Raw genomic sequence first — 24,876 nt, forward strand, 5'->3', positions numbered from 1 at the left:
CTTATTGTTTCCACGTTGTTGTATCCACTGGATAAGCCCATTTCTTAATTGCTTGGTTTACTTTACATTGGCGTATTTCCTAATGTGTGATGGTCCCCACAGGATGTGTGTTCCACACACTGGATTGGTTGTGCCCTGATTGTTTCTGTATAGCCGTACAGTGGTGAGGCATGATGGTGTTTCGAAAAAGTTTTGATGGGTATTTACGAGCAAAGGTGTTAAGTGAAAGTTTTACCCAATGTGGGTGAAGTTGGAGTTATTACTTTGAATTTGTATGATGATTGGAGAGGTTGTGTTTGCAGTTTGGTGTTGTAGGAGTATAGGAAGCTGGGCTACTATTGGTTATATGCTTGTAAGTGAAACTGGTGCTGTACTGGAATGAGATCATGCGTTATACATAGGGTTTGTGTACCGTGGGTCATATACGTAAGATTAGTGTTTAGCTTGATCAACGATATTTTGATTTGTTTTGTTCGGCGTAGTCCATTTTGTTTGAGAATTTTTTGGGGGAGGAGGAAACTGTGTGATATCCTGCGATTTGTAAGTCATTTCCTGAGTCAGCCTGTGATGCATTAGTCAGGGTGGAATGTTATGATGCAAGAGTGATCTGTGTGTGGAGTTCTGGATAGCATCTAAAGGCAGGCACTTAACGGTGTACAGCTTGTTCATCCTGCTAAGACATGTGGTATCCTAGTCACTGTGTCCAGGTAACAGGATACCACGAGATCTGTAATGTGGGTTTGAGTGGAGAACGGGCAGTTGAGTAGGGTTACTGGTGGCAAGCGAGTTCCTACCAGCCTGCTCTCCAATAAAGAGACTTACCACTCAACTTCTGGTCTTCGTGATCTCTTACAGAACATCAGCAGTGGCTAATTTGTGCTGGTAGGCTCCACCTGCATTCATTTCTGCCTAATAGTATTTCCTTCAGAATCAGTTGTGATCGGTTGGAGGCTGGTTTCACAGCCATCACTGTGAAGGAGCTGTTCTTCCATTAACTCCTACCATGAACATATTTATACATGTACTGATGCTCTACGGCTGCATTAGTACAGTCATTGCAGGCCCCACACTCACACGTCCTTTTATAAGGAGGACATGGGCCTGCAAACACATTAGTCAATCACCAGGTAGCTACTAGTATGCCACCTGATGACTTGCCAATGTTCCTGCGTTAATGAAATTGCCTCTATCCGGGTCTGAAAAGGGAAAATGCAGTGTTGATTTTCCCTTCGCTTTTGACCTCTCAGTCGAAAATGGTGGAGAAGCCTGAAGAGAGGGAGCAAAGCATGGGGACGCCGCCCAACCAAACCTATATCTGTTCCCTATACCCTGCGCTTACACTTACATGCTGCACAGCCTTTCCAGGAGAATTGTTCTCAAAATTGCTCAGTTACAGGTTTCCAGAAAGCAGGGTAAATGCTAGTGCTGGAGTTGCACTTGATTGATGTAAAAAAGGAACTGACTGGGGAGAGGAGAGAGTGTTACAGGTAGCAGAATAATAGAACTACGTTACAATCCAAAGGAAGTCCAAGGGTAGCCATCAAGTAGGTTATAGATAAGAGGTTTATTAAACTTAGTTACAGGATGGTAAGTAGGATAATAAGTTCAGCCCCACACGGAGCAGCATCCTTGCTGCTCAGCCCACACACTCCAACTGTCTGTCAACCACACCAGGCAATCCAGCACTCCACAACCGCATCAAGCATTCCATACACACACCACATCCATACTGGCTGAGCAGCAGGGAACAGGTAACTAAGGGAAAGGATGCATAATGAGAATACAAGTCACAACAAATTACAGTAAGGAAGTCGGTGATCTTCAGAGGGAGGGGCGCGTCCTTTTTTTTATATCTCTGTGCTTGCATTCAGCAAATGTGCAATACCAACATATTGTTGATGACGGAGCACTTCAGAGGCCTTATTACACAGAGTGCCCCGGAGGTGGAACAAGTTTGTGCGCCAGTTTTGTGTACCCTGTGGCATCTTGGTATTACAGAAGGAACCACAGACGCGTGTGTGGCCCATTCTATAATACAGATGGCTCTGGCGCACATTTAGAGTCAATGCAATTGAGAGAGGGCATGCCATTATTTGCATAGGGCGTGGCTCCATGCAAATGGGGGAATCACTTTGCCTCTGCGTCCTATTATGGTCACGGGAGCAGAGGAAAACATGCCTTTAGGAAGCGCACTAAAAGTGTGCCACAAAAAGGTGGTGCACTTTCAGTGCGTCTTCTAAAGGCATCCCTGTGAAGGAGAGAAATGGGGAACCATGGAGCTCCCAGACATCCCCTATCAGACAGGTGCAGCCACTCACTGCACCTGGCTGAAAGGGGATCACTCTCCCCTCTTCAAAGTTCAGCCCGGTGCCACCTGCACAAATAAGAATCGGCTTTGAAGCAGGTGCTGTGTATTTCGCTTTAATTATTCATGGTAATACGGCGCACTTTCCCTGTTAATGCACGGCCCACCTATTTAAAAAAGGTGCTCCATGGCTCAAACAGGGAAAGTGCACTGTATAGGCAATATGGCCCCGTGGGCCCTTTACAAATAGGGCGTAATTTCCTGTTTCCAATACAGCGCACCATAAAGCAGGTGAAAACAGGGAACGTGCGCCCTATTAATTAGAATTTGCTGCCCCCAGCGCAACACATTCTATAGATATATGGAGCCGCTGTTTAAAAGCTGCTCCGTGTTTCTTTGTGCAGGCGGCAACCTGCCTGCACTTTTTAAAAGGGTAGAGAGATAACCTTGCAGGCGGGTGCAGTAAGTGACCACAGCCGCCTGCAAGGAGATGTCTGAGGGGGTCCATGGGACCCCTTTCTTCCCTCCAGTGAGCTGACTTTAGGAGGTGCCCTGAAAGTGCACCACTTTTTTGTGGGCCTCCTAAAGGCATGTTTGGCGCTGCGCCCACACCACTAATATGGAGCTGGCGCAGAGGCAAAGAGTTTCCCTCAACTGCTTGGGGCTATGCCCCCATTCAAATGAGGAAATGCCCTCTTTGGATAGCGCTGACTCTAGAAGGGTGCCGTGCTATCTGTTTTGCAGAAGGTGTCCGCATAAGCATCTGCGGCCTCTTCTGCAATACCAAAGTGCCCAGGAGGTCGCACAAAGCAGGCTCAAACACCCGTTGCACCCCTGGGGCACTTCAGTAATATGGGCCCAGGTCTGTATTTTTGTTTGGGCTCTGGGTCGATGCTGTTGCCAAAATGTAAGTTTAGGAAATAAGTGGATTCCTTCCCTGGAGAAAATATCATGCGGTCACTCTGATTGACGTCTTTACAAGTGTAGGTGAAAATTAGATGCAGGAAAGGTACATGGTTTGCTTGCGAGCTTTCTGAAACAGACTTTTTCAAAACATTTTATTACAAAACTACCATTCTATGTGTGATGCCATAAGCCAGTTCTGGCTTTTTAGCCCAACCACTTTGCAAACTAGAACGTTTCTTTGTTCAAATTTCTAAATTTAAAACAAAATGTACCAGGATGGAACATGCTGTTGGCCAGATAACTGAACTATCTAGAGGCGTCACGCACGACATGTGGGAACGTGGGAGTAAGGTTTAATGCCTTAATTGGACACATTTCAAAAATACAATTGTGGAAATCAGAACAGTCCTTGTTTGTTCCATTTACAGGGCACAACTTTGGATTCTTGCTCTAAACCAGCCAAACCAATTTGCACTGCATGCAAGATCCAGGCAAAGCGTCGGGAACACAAAAAGCAAGCATTTGCAATGCAATAGGTCTCGCATTTGCGAGATTGAGCTATTGGCATTGTAAATGACAATGCCTTAGCTATGGGTTTCGAAAACCTGCAAGCAGTGCGTAAACATGCACTTTTACTGCCAGCCTTGCTTCTCGTAAGAAAGGGCTAGAAGTGCAAAGAGGCCCAGTTACTGCCAGCCTTGCTTCTTGTAAGCAACAACTATAAGTACAAAGTGTGTGTTTACCCACCGCTTTCAGGTTTTCAAAACACATAAATAATGGGCATTGTTATTTACAATGCCAATAGCTTAAACTCTCTCAAATGCGATACCTATTGCATTGCAAATACTGCTCGTTAAGTTCCCGCCCTCCACCGCCGTCAGCAGATCCACTTATTCACAGAACTTCAACGTTTTCACTCGCATGATAAGCTAGCCGCTTTTTTGACCTCCTCGCACAATGCTAAATTGAAAGCGCTCTACGCTCTCACTGAGCTTTTATTATTCATAAATCACCTTAGTCCACTTGAGCACTTTCCCTATGCACAGTCCAGATTATCTTTCAAATTCACATCGCCGTATGCACAACGTTGTTTAAGGATTGTCGTTTTAATTACTCCACCCTAAAATTCTTCCCTTTTGTTTGCCTGTCTTTTCTCCCACTCTCTCAATTGCTTTGCAGGCTTTATGTTCTTAAGGCTTGCATTAATTCTGTCCTAATGGTGATCCCAATATTGTTGCAAAGGGATCGAAACGTCGTCGACTTGCTTGAACACTGTACACACAATTTTAATTGATATTCAATTGTAACGGTTGTTTTCACTTTCTTGTTTAATTGTTCACATTACAAACAAGCCCTTCTTGCCCTGCCTGAATGTTTGTTTTCGTCATTGTTTGTGTTCTGTAATGTGTTGGACGCATGATTGTGTCCCACTTTATTTGTTCTTTTCAGAACTTTAAGTTTGTTATTCATTAAATCTCACTGTCCGGCTGGACAGTAGTAATATAGTACTGATTCTAGTCTATATTGATTGCTTATTTATATCAGTTTTTCACCAAGGACCACTGCTTCTATAAATTACTTTCTGATGGTTGTGGCCATCTGTGTTTGTTGTACCCCAGCTCTTGCTTAAAGTATGCTGAGGTATGTGAGGTGGGTGATGGGATGTTAGTAGGTAAATTGCTGTTGTAGAAACTTGTTGAACACAAGAACAACTAATATTAATGTATAGGTATGCAGCAAGAGTTATAGATGATAGTATAAGTTGAGATTTTACACACCCTAAACCACTGCATCCTACCTGGTTACTTATTTGGGTAATAGTAATCACCAGCTCGACAAGTAGCCTTCTCTCTTTCAGGCATATCCTAAGAAATCTGCCTCACCCCATTTTGTTCCAAAGTATGCAGGCTATCAGATACGTTCTAGAGTGCTCCATATGTACAACTCGGTACACTTCCAACACTTTTCCAATCCTTTGAATTTAGCTACTACAAACAAGCTGATGAAAAAAATCTTTCTTAAACTCGATAAAGAGCTAGAAAGGTCACCTCCTGCAAAAACCTATACCTTCTTTAAACCAACTGTTGGATGTTCCACAGCCATCTAAATCTCAAACCAAAAAGAACAGGCACACTTATGAGGCAGCACATCACTCAACTCCTTGCAGCTTTTATGGTGCTGCTCCCTAGGCCACGACTCAATTCCCCCAAAAAAGTGTTTCAGTCATAGACATGGACATAAACCTTCGACTATCATTTATTCCTTGAGAGAAGTCTATAGTCATGCTTTCTTTTTACGGGTCAATACAATCAGGCAAATCTTACGATTCCTTGCAAGAATCCTAGCAACAGTCATTTGGGAAATGCCCTGAAATGATCAACTCACTCTACTTGGCCTTCCAGCCCAACTACAATGCAGAAGCCAACAGGTTCAAACTTAACTGCAGTCTGGCTTCTATTTCTTCTCAGATCAAAAAATTACATTAGGCCATTAACTGTAGTCCATTTATATGTTTCAGCCACTTCGGTGTACCCTATCTCATACACTGTGCAGTACAAACAGGGCAGGATTAGATACCTTCAAGTAGTGCAATTGGACACTTGGTCATGTTCTCACTGTACCACACTACTATAGAAACATTTAGGAGATTCCTCCTTCTCAGTACCAACAAACAAACTATGAAATACTATACCCAGACATCTTTGCACCGTATGGGGACATCTCTCCTTCAATAAAACCACAAACATGAGTACACAGAAAGTGGTTGTCCGCTGTATGCCTGCTACCAACACAATACTATGAAACAAAATCAGTGGTGGTGGGTGTCCTCTGTATAAAAGCCAACAACATGACAGTTCAAATGGATTGACATTCCAGTGATTGTGTTTGATTCAGAGACTTCTCTGAAGTGACTGGAGAGACAAGAGCATCCATTGCAACTTAGATTAATTTGGATAAAGCATTAATGCAATGCAGTTATAGCCTCAAAAAGAGGTGGACTGTTAAAGGAATTGCAACATAACACTTGAGTAGAATTTTGCCCTCAATATTTTATGTAGTCCACTTGTAGATCTTTTCTAATTTAAAATGTAATTTGGAAAAAACTCTGAATTTGATACATTTGACAGTTCTTGTTGTTTAGGCTGCTGTCTTATTGAATGTTGGTTTCCCAAAATGGTTGTAAGTCTGTTGGAGGCCTCTCTATATAACCTCTAAGCAGAAAAGCTGAAGCATCAGAAGAGGGTAAAAATCTGAGGTTATTGCCAGTCTACAAGGGATATCTTTCCATCACATTTAGTCTAAGCAAATCAATTGTTTGTTAGAGTCCTCAAATTGAGTACCAGATTACTACTTCTGGTCTGGATGTTAGTCCCATATAAACTACCTATGTGGAAAAGAGAGGTAAAAAAAAAAAATCAAAGGTTTTAAGCTGGTTCAAGGAAAGTTATGTTAGCCCCTATGAGCAATCAGCTCAGGCTAAATGGAGATCCTATTCGGATTGCTCACAGGACAGCCAGTCAGACCAGATGGAATGTCAAGCAGTCCAACTGGTTAGCCAGTGACCAATTAGAGGGTCCCTGTGTTCAGGCCAATTAGATAGGTTGTAGGTGTCCAACACATCACAGCAGTGAGCAATTTAACTTCTTCAGGTATATTACTAAGTACATAAATAGTCGAAAGTAGGGAAGGCGTGTTATAACTTCAAGTAAGAAAGAATTGAGAAGATGGAGACCTGCTTACCCATTATTACTTGATTAATATCACTAATGGTTGGAAAGATGTGTGTGTATCTGAGGTACAATAATTCTCTTCACAAAAATAGCTTTCAATTCATTTGTTGCAAGTTAACCAAAGAAGTGCTTTTACAAAACAGACACTGTGAAATGGACACAAAAACAAGAGAAAGCTCAATGTGGCACGATGTTCAGTTTTTACAAAGATCTATTGTACTTACAAGTGACGTAATGAAAACAGCTAGAAGCCAAAGAGAACCACTTCAACTACATCTTTATTTTGTTGGACAGGGTGGCAAGTGGATTAAATTACTGCAGTGACTTGAGTGCCCATCACACGAGCAAAACATATATGTTGCCTAATAAGACACTAACCATTCCAGAAAATTAGATGTTAACTACACTTTTTTGTTTTACCAGGGTTTACTGTTAAAGCACCTTCATTTTAGGCAAAATCTCAGATACAGTCCATGAGCAATCCATTTAGAAGAATTGTATTAATGTATTCATTTGGCAACAATTGATGTAGTTGTCGAACCACTCTCAGTAGTAACTAAAAGGCCAAAGAAGCAACACTCACCTCATCCATTTTGTTCAGAAATGTATCAACAAAATCCCGTGGGCAGTTAGGATCCCGGCTGGCAACATGGTTCTCAATCAGGCCCCTCAAATGGCTCTGCAGCATCCTGGCATTTTCAAAGATTTTATTGTGTTCACCGGGAAGCCACTTGAGAATGCCAGGGAAGGTGTTGTACATCTGTGGAAGAAAGTCAATCAGTGTAAATGTGCTATGGCAGATGAGGTTTTCATTTTAGCTTGCAAAATTTGTTTTTCGTGGCCCCCCCAAAAAATTATGATGCTTTTATGCGTTTGGACTGTCGAGGGAAACGGATTTTGCTACGGTTTTAATATCACATTCTTTCTACCAATTTGTAGACAAGTATAATTTGATGTGCCTTTCCTTTGTGAGTGTTTAGCCACCTGGGAGGGAACAATCAGGCAAGGTGTGTACTAGAGTGCAAAACGTTCACCATCACTCGTAAGGTAGCTTAACAAGACGAAGATGCATCATCATGAGTGAGAGAATGAAACTAAAAGACACTTTGTTATTTTGTGCATGTTTTTTTTGCAAAGTTTTACGTAATGAGAGAACTGAAGCAACGCACAAGTTCAAAGCGCAAAGGAAAATACTTGAGCAGAGGGGAGGGAAAGAGAAAGGATGCAACTGAATTACATTGTGTAACTACGTCATAGTAGTAAAAACTCTGCACACCCCTAGTGAATATTACTGTTTGAAGAGCTACGGAAACTGAAACTCTCCACAATTCTCTGTATTTGAAGCCAACAGTTGTCCAATTGTTCACGAACAGCCAGGCACTCTGGCTCAAGTCTACCCATACACAGTAAGCGTGTGGCTGGACAATTAGGGTTCCTGTAGGTGTCATGTTTGTGATAATAAAAGAGCCCACCAAGAACTGCATTAAAACCACCCATAGACGCGAGATGTTGGACGGAACTCAGGATGGATGCAGGACAACAGGTCTGATTAAAGGCCAGCAAAGCTGTTACAAGATCAATCGTCAGTCATACCAGCAGCAGAGGCAACAATCTGTTGAATAATCTCCGGATTCCTCTCTTGGAGCCGTCCACAGCTGATATCATAAAACAGCTGGCAAAACACTTTCAACAGAAACACCTGGGCTAGATTGGAACCAACAAGCTTGAAGATCACCACTGATCCGTCTATCCACTCACACTTTCATAGTCAATTGGCCACTTAATTCTGCAGAATCCACCAACCTGAAAGCCACGTTTTCCCAAAAAGCTGATGTTCTCGTTCACCATTCTTAGCAGAGTCAAGAAGGTTTCATCCTCTGTATCAAAGCGGTCTCCAAACAAAATTGAACAAATGATATTGGACACAGCAGCAGAGATCCTCTCCCCTGGGTTGAAGGACTTACCTTTTCAAAAAGAAAGGATAAGCATAGTACAGGATTTAAGAATTCAATTGATGCGGAGCAGAACTCAGCACAGTCGGCAAAATACAGAGATGTGAATGTCTGAGAGTCCACAGAGGTGAGCTTTTAGGTTTTTGGAATTTAAAGTACATACTCCCATAAAAATTATGATTTGCCTCAAATTAGATTTTATTCAGGTCAGACGAGCCAACAAGAAAGGCCAAGAGTTAGACTATTTAGCAAACTGTGGGACTCCAACTAGTGAGTGAGACTTAAGGGGTGTATAAAAAGATTGTTTTTAGAAATGGTAGTCTTTCCTATTAAAGCACAACAGCACTTTTGTCCCACGATCATATATTGGTTGAACAAGTACTTTTAATTAAATTTCACAGGAGATGGCCCTGGGAGCATAATAATAATATATAAAAATAAAATTTATAAAGCGCATGGCTACACTAGCTATTGTGTCCCCGCGCTAAACATAACAGCAACCAACCAAGATGATACCATGAACTTTGGTGCCATAGGCAAAGCAACCTTTTGTTATATCCATTCTATGGCAATTGGGCCATATTCAATGGTTTGAACTCAATTCCACCCCTTTTCCCGATGGCTCAACATAATGCTATGTTTTTCTGTTTCCTTTCCTAGACACTACCATTATGCTGTTAGAAATAGACATGTTAAATACTTTGCACCACCATGATGAAATAGCCAAAAGTTTTGGATTCAGACACCAGCTGGTAGAGGTTCTACCAGTAAACCCAAGATGGTTTACGCAGAGCGACTAGTGCACTGAGAAAGACGGACAGACGTAACACAGCATCTTAGTAAACTTCAGGGCCAACCTCTAACAAAAATGCTTATTATCTTTTTTTTTAAGTAAAAAAGCAAAAAAATAGTAGACACCAAAATAAAGTACTAAGACAGAAAAAGGGTAATACAATGTACAATTTAAAACACAACATTGCTAACACCAATGTTGTCAAACTGGTGCAATGTTTTTTTTCACTAAAAGAATAAAATGAAAACACGCTGCCACCTAAATGTAGCGGCCATATACTTGCAATAACCATTTTAAAATTAAACAGACTAGTGTGGCCGTTTTACTATTGAAATTTTTTATATAACAAAATTTGCCATGCATTTTATTATAATTAATTGTAAAGGAGAAAAATAAATCATTCCCTAATAAAGAATTATTAATTTGTAATGAGGCAAAAATGAATCACCTAACCAAGCACTCACATTGCAGCAAATGTTACTTAACACTTTATAGCATCAAATTTGAAAAGGAGGCAGAAGACCATTTAAGCGGCTACCAGACGCGCAGGTATTAAAAGGTAAGTATTTAAAGTTAACAAGAAAAATTAAGTGAACAACTTTGAACCAACTTTGTCACCGAAGTAAAATAAACTATTTTAAGAAAACATGAGCAATGTGCACAGAAGCAATGTCCACAGTCTTTGGGAAGTCACTCAAAGTACAGGAAGTATGTGCAAAGTGTCCCATTGCCATAACCTTTATGGTGTGGTGGGAGGAAGCTAAAAGTAAATTACAACTTAGCAGATCAATGGACGAAGCCCATTGGCTGCCCAAAAGCCCCTTTAGGTATGTATATTACATATGATTTATTTTAAAAAAAAGAAAAGAAAAACACAATAGTAGTATGGCGACAGAGTTAAAGCAGTCTTAAAGGCCAGATGAAAATGTGAACGATATAGAGCTGTTAACATGAAGAACTTGCTCAGCTAAATGCAATATCGCATATCTAAGCCAAATGTATTAATATAATTCCACAAAAGAACTTCAGACTTCACTATGCATTCAATAGCAATTATTTATACATGTTACATTCCAATTTACTCTTCTCAGTCAGGTGTCAGTATGAGGGTGGCATCTAGATTTTTACTAAACATACTTCTTTGTTGCCCTTAACATATGTCTTTGCAGCCGATTCATCTGAACACCCGTCACAAATCCTGTGTGCTTGAATCCCCAAGAAATAACAGGTCTGCAGAGTTTTTGTATGATGTTCCTAAAAATTATTTAAAAAAATGTCACTGTAGAACTTAACTCCTTTAAAAGGTTCAAAGCAATGCACAAGAATGAACAACGGATGCCTTTTCTAGGCAAAGAAGCACAATTTCTTTGAAGGATAAAATTAGGGAGCTACTGATTCCTGTAGATTTATTTTCTGTTGAAGATATTAAGGTGCTAGTCAGTTAAGGACTTGATCTAGTGTGATATAAATCACACCCCACACATCTTCGTTCAAGCTGGTATTTAAATATATCCTTCCTTTGGCCATCAGCCTAGAGTGATCAACACCTTCAAACATTCCAGGCACATTTAACATTCTACCACTCTATCAACTAGAGACAATTTCATCCAGGTAGGTCAAGTACCCAACCATACATTAAAGAGACAGATTTCAGATGATGACATCTTGTTTTTCTCCAGATGGTACTTAAATTGTAAGAACTCAAAGTTGTAAGAACTCAAAGTTGTACATGTGACCCTCAGTACCCTGCTGAAGAATATAAATTCCACCCTAGATCCCGCTTTATGAACATAATGTTTTGGATCATTAGACAAAGTTGATTAATGGAGTTACCGAATTTACTCAGCCTTGAGAGGTTATCTGTTTGGGTAACGTCGAAAATTAGTGGTGGCTGCGATCATAGACTTGCCTTGTAAATGTGTAGCTTGTCAAACTGGTAATGGTGGCATATGACATGGAGGGGATTAAATGCACATTGTTCTACCAGGCATTCTTGCCTCTCTGTTCTGAAGTAGAGGTTGTTGAAATGCCTTTTCTGTTTGCTCAGCTGTGTATTGTTTCCAGTGTTTTACTTGCACTAGAAAATTGCAATCAGGCTGTCAATAAAAGCATACCATTTCCAACCCTTGCATATTGAGTCTGAACTGTTCACAGCACCAGCACATTCAGCACAAATGATACAGAAATAAAAGCACTTAAATGGGCTCAACTACATCATAGGTTTTAGTGCTACAACAATTGGTCCTGCAAGGCGGTGGGACAGCACTTACACTTCAACAAGCAAAACACTCAGAACTAACTGATCACTCAAACTGCATTTCATAGACCTAGCCTATGACAAAACAGTGGGTTTCCTAGAAACCACCATTTCCCATTTTTAGGACTCACTTATCAGACAGCCTTTGCATAAAGACCCATTGTCAGCCTGCCCACTGCTTACCGCTGGTTGGCTTTGTCACTCTCATTTGATTGCTTTGTATTGGTGAACTTGTTAAGGCTTTACTTCCGCCTGTTGTATTGGTCCGTTTCCTGGAGCATGGCCACATTATTTTTGGCCTTCCACTGCTCAATTTTCAGGGACCACTTTTATCATTTTGATTAAGCACTCTACAAGAGTGCATGTGTTTTCCAGCTGTCTCACTTTTGTACTTCCCTTCCCGTTCCACTGCAAAACGTGTTTCTCTCTCCTGTGTGCTTCTCCCCCACTACCCTCTGCGATGCACTTTCCCTTGTGCATTTCTCCGTATGTTGCTTTCTCACCCATGTGCTTCTTCGTCCCAGTTCCACGTTTCTATCTGTCTCACCCATTTGCTTTTTTCACCCCCCTCCACGTGCTCTGTTCCCCTTGTTCTTTGCTTCCTCCAATCCCACGTCCAACGTATTGCTTCCACTCAACTGCACTCTGTTTCTGCCCCTGAACGTGTGCCTTCCATGTTGCTTGCACTCTCCCTGCGCCTGTGTAGCTTCCACCCCTCATGGTGCTTCCCCTTTCACACATTTTTTTTTTTAATTTACCAATCCAAAAACAGATCAATAAATAAAAAGGAGATAAAAGTATCTGTGCCATTTTATGGGGGCATACATGCCTACAACTGGATGCGGCCAGTTGCATCATAGCCTTTTAATATTCTTCTTTAGCCACACCGCATAGCATTGGGGATGCTGTACAGCATCACTAAAAACTACTGTCAAAAGTCAATTTATTTCAAAAGCTTTGCCAATGCTTGTTAACATCCACAGCCCCCCGGCATAGGATTATGGGAGCCAGGAACCATTCAGAAAGTTGCTGCTCCAGATGCACAGTGTGTTTATTTATGGATGCGAGAGAAGCATAGGGCTGCAGGGACTAGGTGATGGTTTGTATGCTGAATATTAAAATCAAAATAGAACTCGATTTCCCCTGTCAAACAAAGGGGCTCTGTGTCCTGGGCTCTGTGCCCTGGGCTCGCTTTCCTGGTTTCTATGAGGTAAGCAGGAGTGTGAAATATATGAGTTCTCAAATATTAATTATGAGTGAGAAGTGGCGAACATGCAACCTGGAGGAAGGTGGATGAAAGGAATGTATATGGAAAGGTAAGGAAGGAGGTAGAGGACATTTAATGAGCGAGACATGGAAAACCTGAAATGTGATAAACAGAAAGGCAGTGTAGATCTGGTAAATAAAAGGAGCATGGAATGACTGACCGGAATCTAGTTGGTCAATACCTTTTTTGTTTTCAAAGAACTCCAAAAGAAACTTTGCCTCCTCGGTCACCCTCTCTTCAATGCTGCGCTTTCCCATTCCGAAGTTACGCAGCGTGGCGAGCGAAAATCTGCGCTGTTGCTGCCAGTGTTCACCATTGGAAAACACCAAACCTGGAAGTATTGGAATATGGATTAGCTGAGGCTCAAGAGACATTTTAGACGAGAGACAAAAGTAAAAGAAGAAATAAGGCCATAACAAAAGAAAAAGTAGGAGGTAGGAGACAATATGGAAAAAATAGAAAACACAAGGCAATGAATAGGTGAGATAGTGATAGAAGAGAGAAGGGGAATAAAGGATGATTTGAAGGATGAGAAGATGAATGGGAATATAAAATATTCCCCAGTGGCCAAATTGGCATTCATAAACTACTGAAGAGTTAACCAGAGAGATATGATTTTAAAATAGGCTGAGGTATTCCTACCACAAATAGCGATTTTAATGCTGGAGGTCCTGGTCAACTTTTAAGAACAGTGGTGGATACATGTGGGACTTGGATTGATCCCAATTATCCTTAATGTAGTCAACATGTTTCAGCCATCCATCTAAGTGCCTCTAAGGCTCAATATGGCTTTCGTCACGACCAGAGATCATACATGCATGCACGCTACAGCATGCGGAATGAAGGTTTGTACTTAACAAACCTGTTCAGTTACGGAGAAAGCCACTTTTTGCGACTAATCTCGTACTATTGTAGTCGATCGCTGCATGGGATACTTTGAGGGGGTGGACCCAGTTGTCACACTTTCCTCAAGGTATCTCACCCTCCAGCACACCCATCAATCCTCCCCGTATGTATATCGAATGAGCACTGACTGACACTGCACCAATTAAAATCCCCTGTTAGAGTGGGGTCACTGTTACTTTGGATTCAACATTTGCCTCCTCAAAACACAAGAAATCTGTCATGCTTCTTCTAGGGCTGAGCAAAATTATAATTAGTGTTGTGTAAAATTACACAAGACTTTTACCACGCTTACATTGTACAAAATGTGCCATGCCAATGTCCCTAGTGAAATTTTGTACTTAAAATATATAAACAAAACATGTAATTTGCTTGAAGTGATTCGACGTTCAGAATTGAAACCGCCTTAGACGTCTAAAAGAAGGCTCATTTGAAGTTTCAAGCCCAGTCAAGAATCCAGCAGGATAGATACATTCTCTCAAATGTCCCCTGCTGTCACTCAGTAGGCATGGAATACAAGAATAGATCATGTTCTGTGGGGCCCAAATCGGTGTCTGTGTGCTGACCCATCATGTCTCAAAGAAGTCTCCCATGCATAGATGCATTGACCAGGCCCTGCGCAAGAGCTCTGGTTGGCCTTGGAGTAGGGGACCCCCATTTTGGTGTCCGTTAGCTGGCCTGCTGTGATGCAAAGTACTTGGGACAGGGTCTTGCAGGCACCGCTAGAACTTCCTGCTTTGCAGAGTTATGAAGCTCTAACTTGGCCCCACATCACAGCTCCAGTAGACCCTGGGAGAGAATTTCCCAACCTGGCCAAAGGCACCAGGACGGTTTCCCTGCTTGGCTGTGATGAGAAGCACTGACCAGGTCCTGGATCAAAGCTCTGTTTGGCCCTGGGCTTTCCTCTCTTGCCCACCATGTCACTTCAGGCCCAAGGAGGACTCCCCTGCTTGACTGGGTTAAGAAGCTCTAACCACGCCCTGGGTCAGAGCTCCAGTTTGAATGAATCTTCCATCCTTAGGCTCCACCCTCCAGCTTGCTGTGACACTCGAAGCCCAGTATGGGGTTTGGGAGGCAAGGGAGGACTCCACTGCTTGGCTGGGTTAAGTAGCTCTGACCAGGCCCATAGTCAGAGCTCTAGTTGCCCCAGGTGTGGAAGCTCCCAGTCCTGCGCTCCCTTCCCAAGCCCACCGTGGCTCAAAGTGCCCGGGGTGTGGTCCCACAGATACCAGGAGGGCTCCACTGCTTGGTTGGGTTAAAGAAAGTGTCTAACCAGGCTCCAAGTCAGAGCATTGGTTGGTCTTGGGAAGAAAGCACCCAGTGCTAGGCTCCCTTCCTCAACCAGCTGTGCGGCAAAGTCTTGCAGGCACCAGGAGAGCTCCCCTGCTTTGCTGGGATAAGATGTCCCGACTGGGCCCCAGATCAATGGTCCAGTATCCCCTGGAATGGAAGTCCCTGTCCTTGGTTGCCTTCTATGGGCCACTATGCTGCAAAGTGCCCGGGACAAGGTCCCACAGGCATTGGGTGGGCTCCCCTGGTCTAAGCTCCGGCTGGATCTGGGTTGAAGTCTACTGGCCCTGGTTCCTTCTCCGGCCTGGCATGTCAACTAGAGCACAGGATGGTGCACCACAGGCCCAGGGAGGGCCCCTCTCTTGGCTTGGTTAAGAAGCTCTGTCCATACGCTGGGTCAGAGCTCCAATTGGTGTGGAAGCCTTCATCCCTGGGCTAGATCATCTGCCTGCTGTGCCCACTGGAGCCCAGTACGGGGTCCAGGAGGCTTAGGGAGGACTCGCCTGTTTGACTTGGTTTAGAAGCTATGACTGGTCTCTTGGTCAGAGTTCTGCTTGGCCTTGGAGTGAAAGTTCCTAGCCCTTGGCTTTCTTCTCCAGCCCATCATGTCGTTTAGAACCCTGGATGTAGTCCCACAGGCCAGAGAAGGACTCCCTTGCTTAGATGGGTCTTGAAGCTCTGACTTGACTCAGGTCTGAGCTTCAACTGTCCTTTCCTTGAAGCCTCCATCACTGGGCTCCATTGTCCAGCTCGCTGTTTCACTTAGACCCCAGGATGGCTACCCTGCCTGGGATGGCTACCCTGCTTAGCAGGGTGAAATACACTGACCGGGTCCTGGGTCAGAGCTCTGGATGGCCCTGGGGTGGAAGGCCTCAGCTGTTGGCTCCTTTGTATGTCCCGCTCTGTCACATAGAACACAATACTGGGTCCCACTGGCTTTGGGAAGATTTCCTATAAGAGGCCAGGTGAAAAAGCTCTGATTGGCCCAGGGTCAAAGCTCCAGTTGCCCATGGAGCGGAAGCCCCAGGCCCTGGGCTCCATACTCCAGCCCACAGTGGCCAGGACAGGGTTGCTGCAGGCACCGGGAGGGCGCTCCTGGTTGGCCGGGTTAAGGACCTCTCATTAGGCATTGTGTCCAATGTGCAGCTGGCCCTGGGCTGAATGCCCCCAGCTCTGACATTCCTTCTCCAGCCCACCAAGTCACTTAGAGCACAGGAGTCCTCTGCCTGGCTGGGTTCGGAAGCTCTGACCGGGCCCATTGGGACAGCTCTGGATGGGATAGGTGTGGAAGCCTCCAGTCCTGCAGTCCCTTCCCTGGCCCGCTATGTTGCAAAGGGCCCAGTCATGGACCCGAAGACACCAGGAGGGCTCGCCTGCTTGGGTGAGTTAAAAAAATTCTGACCAGGCTCTGAGTCAGTGCATCGGTTGGCCTTGGAGTGGAAGTCCCCAGTCGTTGGTTCTTTTCCACAGCCAGCCGTGTTGCAAAGTTCCTGCAGGCACTTCGAGGGCTCTCTTGCTTTGCCCGGTTAAGGTGCTCTAACTGGGCCCCCAATCACAGATCGAGTATCCCCTTGAATGGAAGCTCTTCTCCTGGGCTGCCTTCTCTGGGCCACTATGTTGCAAAGTACCCAGGACAGGATCCCACAGGCATCCTATAGGCTCCTCTGCTTGGCTGGGTTTAGAAGCTTAGAAGTCCGCCTGGCCCTGGGTGAAAGGCCTCAGCCCTGGGCTCTCTTGTATAGCCCACTGTTTCACTTAGAACACAGGCTGGGGTCTCATTGGCAGCGGGAGGGTTTTATATTTGGCCAGGTGAAGAAATCTGACAGTCACAGAGAGGGCTCCCATGTTTGGCGGGATTTAGAAACTCTGACCAGACCACAAGTCATGGCTCCGGCTGGCCTGCGAGTGGAAGCCTACAGTCCTGGTCTCCATTATTAAGCCCACGGTGTCTCACAGTGGCCAGGACAGAGATCTGCAGAAACCTGAAAGTCTCCGCTGCTTGGATGGGTTACAAAGCTCTGCCATTCCATTAGAGGTACAGACACGAACAATTTGGGTGACAACACGCAAGATAGCAATAACCCTACTCCTGCCCGATGACTTGCTTGCTGTTATACATCTTCGACTGTTCCAGCTTAGTCTACACCTAGCAATAGACCCACTGCTCCCGATACAATACACATGCGCGGATGAGAGGGACTGCGTACCCAACATTAGTTAATACATGGGTATTCCACCATAGTGTTACATTGGTTTGCAAACGTTCATTTTCCTGTCAGCGATAGACTGCTATATGCTTTATATGTAATGGTTCTGAAGTCACATTGTGCACTAAGATTGTTATATATATATATATATATATATATATATATATATATATATATATAAATACATATTTTTAAATAAAAATATAATTTCAAAAAAAAAAAAAAGCTCTGCCATTCCAGGGCTCCATTCTTTGTCTCACTGTGACACTTAAAGAGTCCAGGACATGGTCCTGCAGGCCCAGGGAGGACTCCACTGCATGGTGAGACTTAGAATTCCTGACTGGGTCCCGAGTCAGAGCTCGGATAGTCCTGGGAGGGTAATCCCTGGTTATTGGCTCCCTTATCCAGCTCACCATGTTGCAAAGTGCCTAGGATGGGGTCCTGCAGGCACCCAGAGGGCCCCACTGCTAAGCCAGGTTAAGAAACACTGACTGGGCTGCAGGTCAAAGTTGCGACTGGTCCGGGGGTGAAAGCGTCCATCCCTGGGTTCCATTCTCCAGCCCGCTATGCCACTTAATCCAGGATGGGGAGTGAACCCCTACTTACCTGAGTGAGAAAGTTGTGACCTGGGCCTAGCTCAGCGCTCTAGCTTGCCCTAGGGTGGAACACCCCACCCCGCAACCCTCCTGCCCTGGTCTCCCTTCTCCCACCCACTGTGTATTGGTTAGAACCCAGGACAGGGTCCTGCGAGCTTGGAGAGAGCTTGCCTTCTTGGTCAGGTGAAAAAGCTCTGACCGGGCCGGGGTAGCACAGCTCCAGCTGGCCTGAGTTGAAACTTCAGTCCCTGGGCTATTCTCCAACCAGCTGTGTCCCTGGGAGCCCAGGATAGGGACCCTCAGGCCCAGGGAGGGCTCCCTTGCATGACTAAGTTTAAAAACAGCCTGGTTCTGGAATCGGCGCTCAAGTTGGCCTGGGGATGGAAGCCCACTGTCCTGGACTCCCTTCTTCTGCCCACCATGTTGCAAAGTGGCCACGACGGGGTCCTGCAGGCCTGGGGAAGGCTGCCATACTTAGCTGGGTGACAAATCTGACTGGACCCTGGGTCAAAAGCCTTGGCTAGCCCTGGGATGAAAGCCCACAGCCTTTGGCTTCCTTCCCTCGCCTGCGGTGTCATTTAGAAACCAGGACGTGGTTCTACAGGCCCAGGGAGTGATCTCCTACTTGGCCCGATGAAAAAGCCTTCCCTGCATGGACAAGAGAAAAAGCCTTGAGTCAGACCTCCGGTTGGCCAATGAGTTGAAGCCCTCTATCCTGGGCTCCCTTTCTCAGCCTGAAGTGTCACAAAAAACCCAGGATGGCATCCTGCAGGGACAAGAGGGCTCCCCTGATTGGCTGGGTTAGAAGCTCTGACCAGGCCCAGAGGAGTAAGAGCTCTGGCTTGCCTGGAGGTGTGAGCCACTGGCTAGGAGTTACATTTTGGCCCGGCATGTCACAAAGTGGCCAGGCAAGGGGTCCCGCAGGCATACGGAGGCCTCCCATGCTTGGCTGTGTTAAGAATCTCGGACTGGGCTCAGTTCAGTGCTTCAGATTGTCTGGGGGTAAAAGCCTCCTTTCCTGGGCTACATTCTACAGTCCCACATGTCACTTATAGCACATGATGGGGTCCTGCAGGGCTGGGAAGGGCAGCCCTGCATAGCTAGGTGGGAATTCTCTTGGCCCCCGAGTGAAAGCTTTAGTTTGCCCAATTGTGAATGTCCCCAGCCCTAGCATCTCTTCGTCCGCCTGCTGTGTCGCTTAAAACCCAGGTCGGGGTCCCGCAGCCCAGGTCAGGCTTCCCTACTTGGCCAGGTGAAAAAGCCTCCTGGAGTGAGCTTGTGGTGGAAGCCCCTGGCCCAGGGCTTATTTCTTCGGCCCTCCTGTGTGGCAAAATTCCCAGAACGGGGTTCTGCCAGTCCCAGGAGTGCTCTTTTACGAAAAGGTGCATGGAGGTTCCAGGTCAGAACTTCATGAGGCACCCCTCCACGAGCCCTGTGCGTTAGACCCAGACGCCTCAAAAGGAAAGCTGAATCAGATTTATAAGAAACTGTGTGACTAGACAGTCATCCTTCTGCTATCGAGTTGTTGCTCTTAGCCCAGCCATCTGGTTGCACATGCCATAAGACTGAACGGCACACCCAGATAGCCGGCTGTCCTGAAAGTCCAAGTTAGAGCTCATTTAACTCCTTGAGCCCAGGCAGGGCTCCAGGAGTTCGTATAATTTGATCCAATGAACTCATCTGTCACTCTGTGTGCACGGATTATAAGAAAGGAAGACCTTCCTCTGGATTAGTAGAGACTAGGTACTATGGGCCAGCTTGTCATCTGGTTGTACTCCCCGGGTGCGGGAGGGTCTGGAACAGCCTGTCCTGGGGGCCCACATCCTGCCTTTCAGCCCTATGAGATTGGCCTTTACTCTGAGCCTGCCTTCTGTGACAGTAAGCAGGGCCCTGGAACTGACATCCCAGTGCAAGACAGCCTGCTTGTGAATAGGTTAGCCATCATTCTACTCTGATTGATTGGACATATTTGGTCCATTTAGGGACAGACTGTTTGGCCAGCCTCAGTTGTTTCAATCAAACACCTTTCACCCCACCTAGATTGTCCGACTTGAGGGTCTGCCTATTGTGGAGGCCACCCAGCAGATTGAAGGCCAAGCAGCCTAGCAGCTTGTGCCCTACCACAGTGGTCTGACCAGAATGTATGGGGTCGTATAACGCAAATCCCAGATGCCACCTAGTGAGCCAGGCCCCCACACTGCTCTTTTGCCCTTCTCCACCCAGAGACTTGGGAAGAGTCTTGTATCCTGTGGCCTGAACAGTTCCAGTATTCCCCTGTGAGAGGCAGTAGAAGCCATGGCTTTTGCCATTCAGCCCCAGACCTCACCTGCTATGGCTCTACGCAAAGAGCAGGACCACCTTTTCTACCTGGGGCATCAGAACAGGAAGGCTTCCTGGGCTGAGGAGGGCTGAACAATTCCATTATGTCCAGTGAGAACCAAGTGAAGCTAAAGCGCTGTCCCCACAGGCCAGCTTGCCAGTTGGCGGGCAGAGCCTTCTGGCCTATCTGGAGCCAGGTGTTGTCGGGCCAGGCAGGAGTCTGGGACTTCTGCGGGCTAAACAGCTCCAGTAATTCCCGATGCGAGGAAGGCAAAACACTGGCTTTCATCTGGGAGGCCTGGTCCCTGAAGGCCAGGGTGCCAGCCAGCAGGCAGTGCCTCCTAGCCCGACCAGGGCAAGAGAACTCCCCACCAGCCAGGATTTGCCAGGTTTCACGAGGTCCACCTGTTAGCGCGTCTGCTTTGAAATCATGTGTTGGCTAAAGTGTTACTAGTGATATTTCATTCTCAAGGCAATCCAGCCCATAGACAAGTATGAGTGTGCCAACTCAATGAACCAGCATACCAGCCAAGCAAGTTCAATTTAAATTTCACACAGCACTAGTATCTTCCTCCCTTACTTCCCTCTCAAGTCTGAACAAGTTCACAGAGCTACCCTAGTCTCACCTATCTCATCAGGTAGGTTTCATGCATAAATGAGTATTTCAAAAGAATGCTGCTGACTCCTTTACACATTAGCAAAAGGGGGGGGGGGCTAATGTGCAGTTCTCACCTTTACGATTGGCGATCCTCTCAAAGACAGGAAGTATGGCCCTTCCACTGAAGTCATCAGCCTGGCCAAGCAGCGCATCCTTCAATGCGTTGTACCCAAACAAGACCACAGCAGGGTGGGGACCCAGGTAAATGGTGAAGACGTCGCCGTATTTCTGCCCAAGCTGCAAGGAAACAACATGGAGGTGCCATAAATAGGGGATGCCTCTTCACTCACTCAACAATGGTAATAAAATAATTATATTATGTTCATCTGTTTATATGGTTTATTTCACAATTTGTAATGTTGGTTATAAAAAACACAATGAATCTTAGCTTAAACCTGCCTGCAAGGAGGTACATTTCTGCATTAAATTTAAATCACATTGAAGAGGCCTTGGGACCATTAGGAGAGCTATTTCTATGTGTAAGGTAACTGTAAAATACAAACCACGAGGAGTGAGCAGCGTTTTACTCATGTTAAGTTCACTCCGATATAATAAACAGGAAATTGACCTTTGCACTGGGAAAAAAATAGATGGAAATTCAGGCATTCCAAAAGCACTTCACTGGATCCATCAGCATGAAAAAAGCGCCAACATCATATTTCTGATCACAACTTGTATGTGATCGCACTGTATGGCAGAATAGTGTCTCTATACTAATCTCTTTAGCAGACATTGTACGCTAGAATCGGATTTCAAGTACTTTTAAGAATGAAGTTCACTTTTTTTTTTTCTCATTTACCCGATTCAAATAGAAGGATGCAAGAGTCCTTATGTGACCCGAGACAAGACTCCCTATTCACTTCAGGCTGCAGGAAAAGTGTAATTAAGGAAATGTTACCCAAATGTCCAAATGTGTTTCAAAGGGTACATGAGCCACAAAGGCAGTTTTTTCCCTTAAAGCAGCTTTAAGAAAATTTCATTTAACTGTTTAATTATTTATCACAAAGTTTGACTTGGTTAAAAAAAATAAAAAAATCATACAAACTAGACGCTAAAAGGGCATAGAAACAATCCAGATCATAATAGTTAACAAACACAAATACACGAGCTGCATGTACAAAGCTTTATTTGAAAATCTTTTAAAACAAGCATTTGCAATGCAATCGGTCTCGCCTTTGGGAACTTATATGTATTTAGCTTTGCAGCACATTAGTCTGGGTGCTGAAACTTCTACTGTTCTTTCACATGGAGGGAAAGTAAGCACCAAACTGCGTGACACGCCAGGTATGGAACACATGGAGAGAAATATTGCCTTTTCAGCAGGAAATGGTGTAGTCCAAAGCTCTGTTTTTAATATAAACTTAGGGCCTTCAGTGGTCATATCACTGAAAATACAAGATTTAAAAAAATATTATTGTCTATGGGTGCTTGGAAGACAATTTCTATGGACTGGAATCTAGAGAATGCTAAAGTGATTCTGGTATTTTACTGACCTCTGCTGGTCGTTTTCAATCAAGAAAGTTACATAAGAGACAGTTGCCAGAAAAATTAAAAAAAGAAAGTCTCTCAGCAGAAAGCAATTCTGGCATTTTACTGACCTCTGCTTGCTTGCCATTTTCTATCAAGACAGTTAATATGAGGCAGTTAAACCAAAAAAAAAAAGTCCCGAAGCGGAAGCAGACAAGACCTAGGGTTGATCTCCAGAGCCCACACAGTACACAGACATAAGTATATAATAAGTATATACTAAAGTATATACAAGAGGTCTTGAATGCTCGACCTAAAAAGCCTAAGAATATAATAAGTATATACTACAGTATATACAAGAGGTCTTGAATGCTCAACCTAAAAACCAGTGTCTCAGTCCTGTCTTCGTGTTGCACTAGTCTGTTTCACCATGTTCTGATTGCAGCTTCTTGTACACTGTAAAGGTTATGCTTGAGAACAATGGGATGGTCTGGGATACCCCTTTTCCTAGGGAGGCCCCACAATTTCAAGTAGTCGACTACATCAAAGGCCTTTCTGTAGTCAGTAAAGTACATGTTGAATTCCTTTTTGGTATTCCTTGTTTTTTTCAATTATCTGCAATAATGTTTCTTGTTGCTCAGGTTTTTCTGCACCCAGTTTGCACATCCAGTAATTCTCTTTCCATGCAGCGCTCTGTTTCCCATTGAATTATCCCGTGCAGTATTTTCCTGGCATGTGAAATTAGTGAAATTGTGCAGCAGCGAGCACCATCTGTGAGGCTTACTTTCCTTCTTTTTTTTTTAAATTGGAATATATATTGATCTCTCCCAATCTGTTACACTTTTATAGTTAAAATGCCGGAAAGGAGGTTTATTCATTTAATGACATCATAAAAGGATGCTGTGGGCTTGTTAAGGGAGGGGATTCAGAAATGGTAATTCTTTTAAGCAGGCTCATTGGAAGGGAGTTGAAGAAACGATTTTAAGAAAGTGTAAGGGACTCGCCCTCCACCCATCCCCCATAAGCATTTAAAAACTCATTTTAGCGGTTACATTTGCTTGTATCATCGGTCTAGGATATCATTATACATTAGAATGCATATTGAAGTTTTAGCAACTTTAAAAAAGCTGTATTTAGGACAGATACAGTTTGTAATAGTTTTGAGCAATTGGCGGTTGCCACTGCAGTTTTTCACGGTAATCTGCTTTCACATAAGAAGTTGTATATAACTAATATTTTGAGACCCAGCAGTATTTCCGGTTCAGCTAGTACTCCTAAGTATTTGTACTGTTTTATGAACCTAGTAAAATTTGTTTTCTGCAACATTTTGGATACTGCGTGAATGATTCCTCGAGGATCCATTTAAAGAGCGGTGTCATGTGCCAGCATGCAAGAAGGACACATATCGGTCAGGGTAAAACAGCCGCCCAGGAGATGAAGCAACGGGCTTCCCAGTGAGGGATGGGAGCTGGGAGACAGGCGAACATTAGGGGAACATTATGTTATATTGGTTCTTGCTAAGAGAGATTTGCATAGCTCAGCATCGCCGTTAGTATTTTCTCGCCTGGTTGTTGGGTTTGAGTACCTTCACATCCAAGTCACAAGCAACCCTGAACAAACTCACAAAATACCATCTACAGGCTGAGAATGATAGGGGTCACGTCTTACCAGCATAACAATGGGCACAAGATGGTGGACGGTGTAGGGGAATAGTGCGGCTGAGAGCAAGCAGCATTTCCCTTGCGGGAGCAAACACGATAATTGCTACCAGATGGAGCCGCTCACTCCCGCAAGGAAATCGCCAAACGTGCATGCGTTGCCATTCAAAGCAATGCAACGCATGCACGTTTTTGCCTGCATAACCGGACCGATTTCTAAAGGCCTCTTCCTACGCAGCGCGCATGCACGCTGCGTAGGAGAGACCTAAAAAGACCGATTTTTCGGTTTATATATAATTTTAAATCATAAAATGGTCAGCATATCTTTCAATTACCCTTCCTCAAAGGATAGTAATAATAGGGATACGTGCTGACCCCCTCTCCTTCAACAGCGGACATCAATTTAACAAAATATGACTAATTATTTCATTGTGAAGGCCCCATAAGCAAATGTATAACAGACTCGAAAAACAACCCTTGGAGCTCCTTGTCAATACTCTAAAAGGCAGTTGTCTAATCCAAACAAGAGTAATAAGCACTTGTCCTCTTAAAATAACCTGGCATGCA

The 24,876-nt window shown here is 44.4% G+C and overlaps 1 protein-coding gene across 1 annotated transcript in view; it reads right to left on the reverse strand.

Moving 5' to 3' along the window:
• The window catches only part of LOC146809951 (cytochrome P450 2F3-like), a 128,673-nt gene that overhangs the window by 44,950 nt on the left and 58,847 nt on the right, over positions 1-24,876 (reverse strand). The window contains exons 2-5 of the mRNA XM_085616811.1: positions 21,259-21,421; positions 13,393-13,542; positions 8,746-8,906; positions 7,526-7,702 (exon numbers count right to left, since the gene is read on the reverse strand). Of these exons, the coding sequence (XP_085472937.1) occupies positions 7,526-7,702; positions 8,746-8,906; positions 13,393-13,542; positions 21,259-21,421 (651 nt within the window). The remainder of the gene's footprint in view (positions 1-7,525; positions 7,703-8,745; positions 8,907-13,392; positions 13,543-21,258; positions 21,422-24,876) is intronic.

Source organism: Triturus cristatus, chromosome 7 (assembly GCF_964204655.1).
Source record: "Triturus cristatus chromosome 7, aTriCri1.1, whole genome shotgun sequence".
Classification (NCBI taxonomy): Eukaryota; Metazoa; Chordata; class Amphibia; order Caudata; family Salamandridae; genus Triturus; species Triturus cristatus.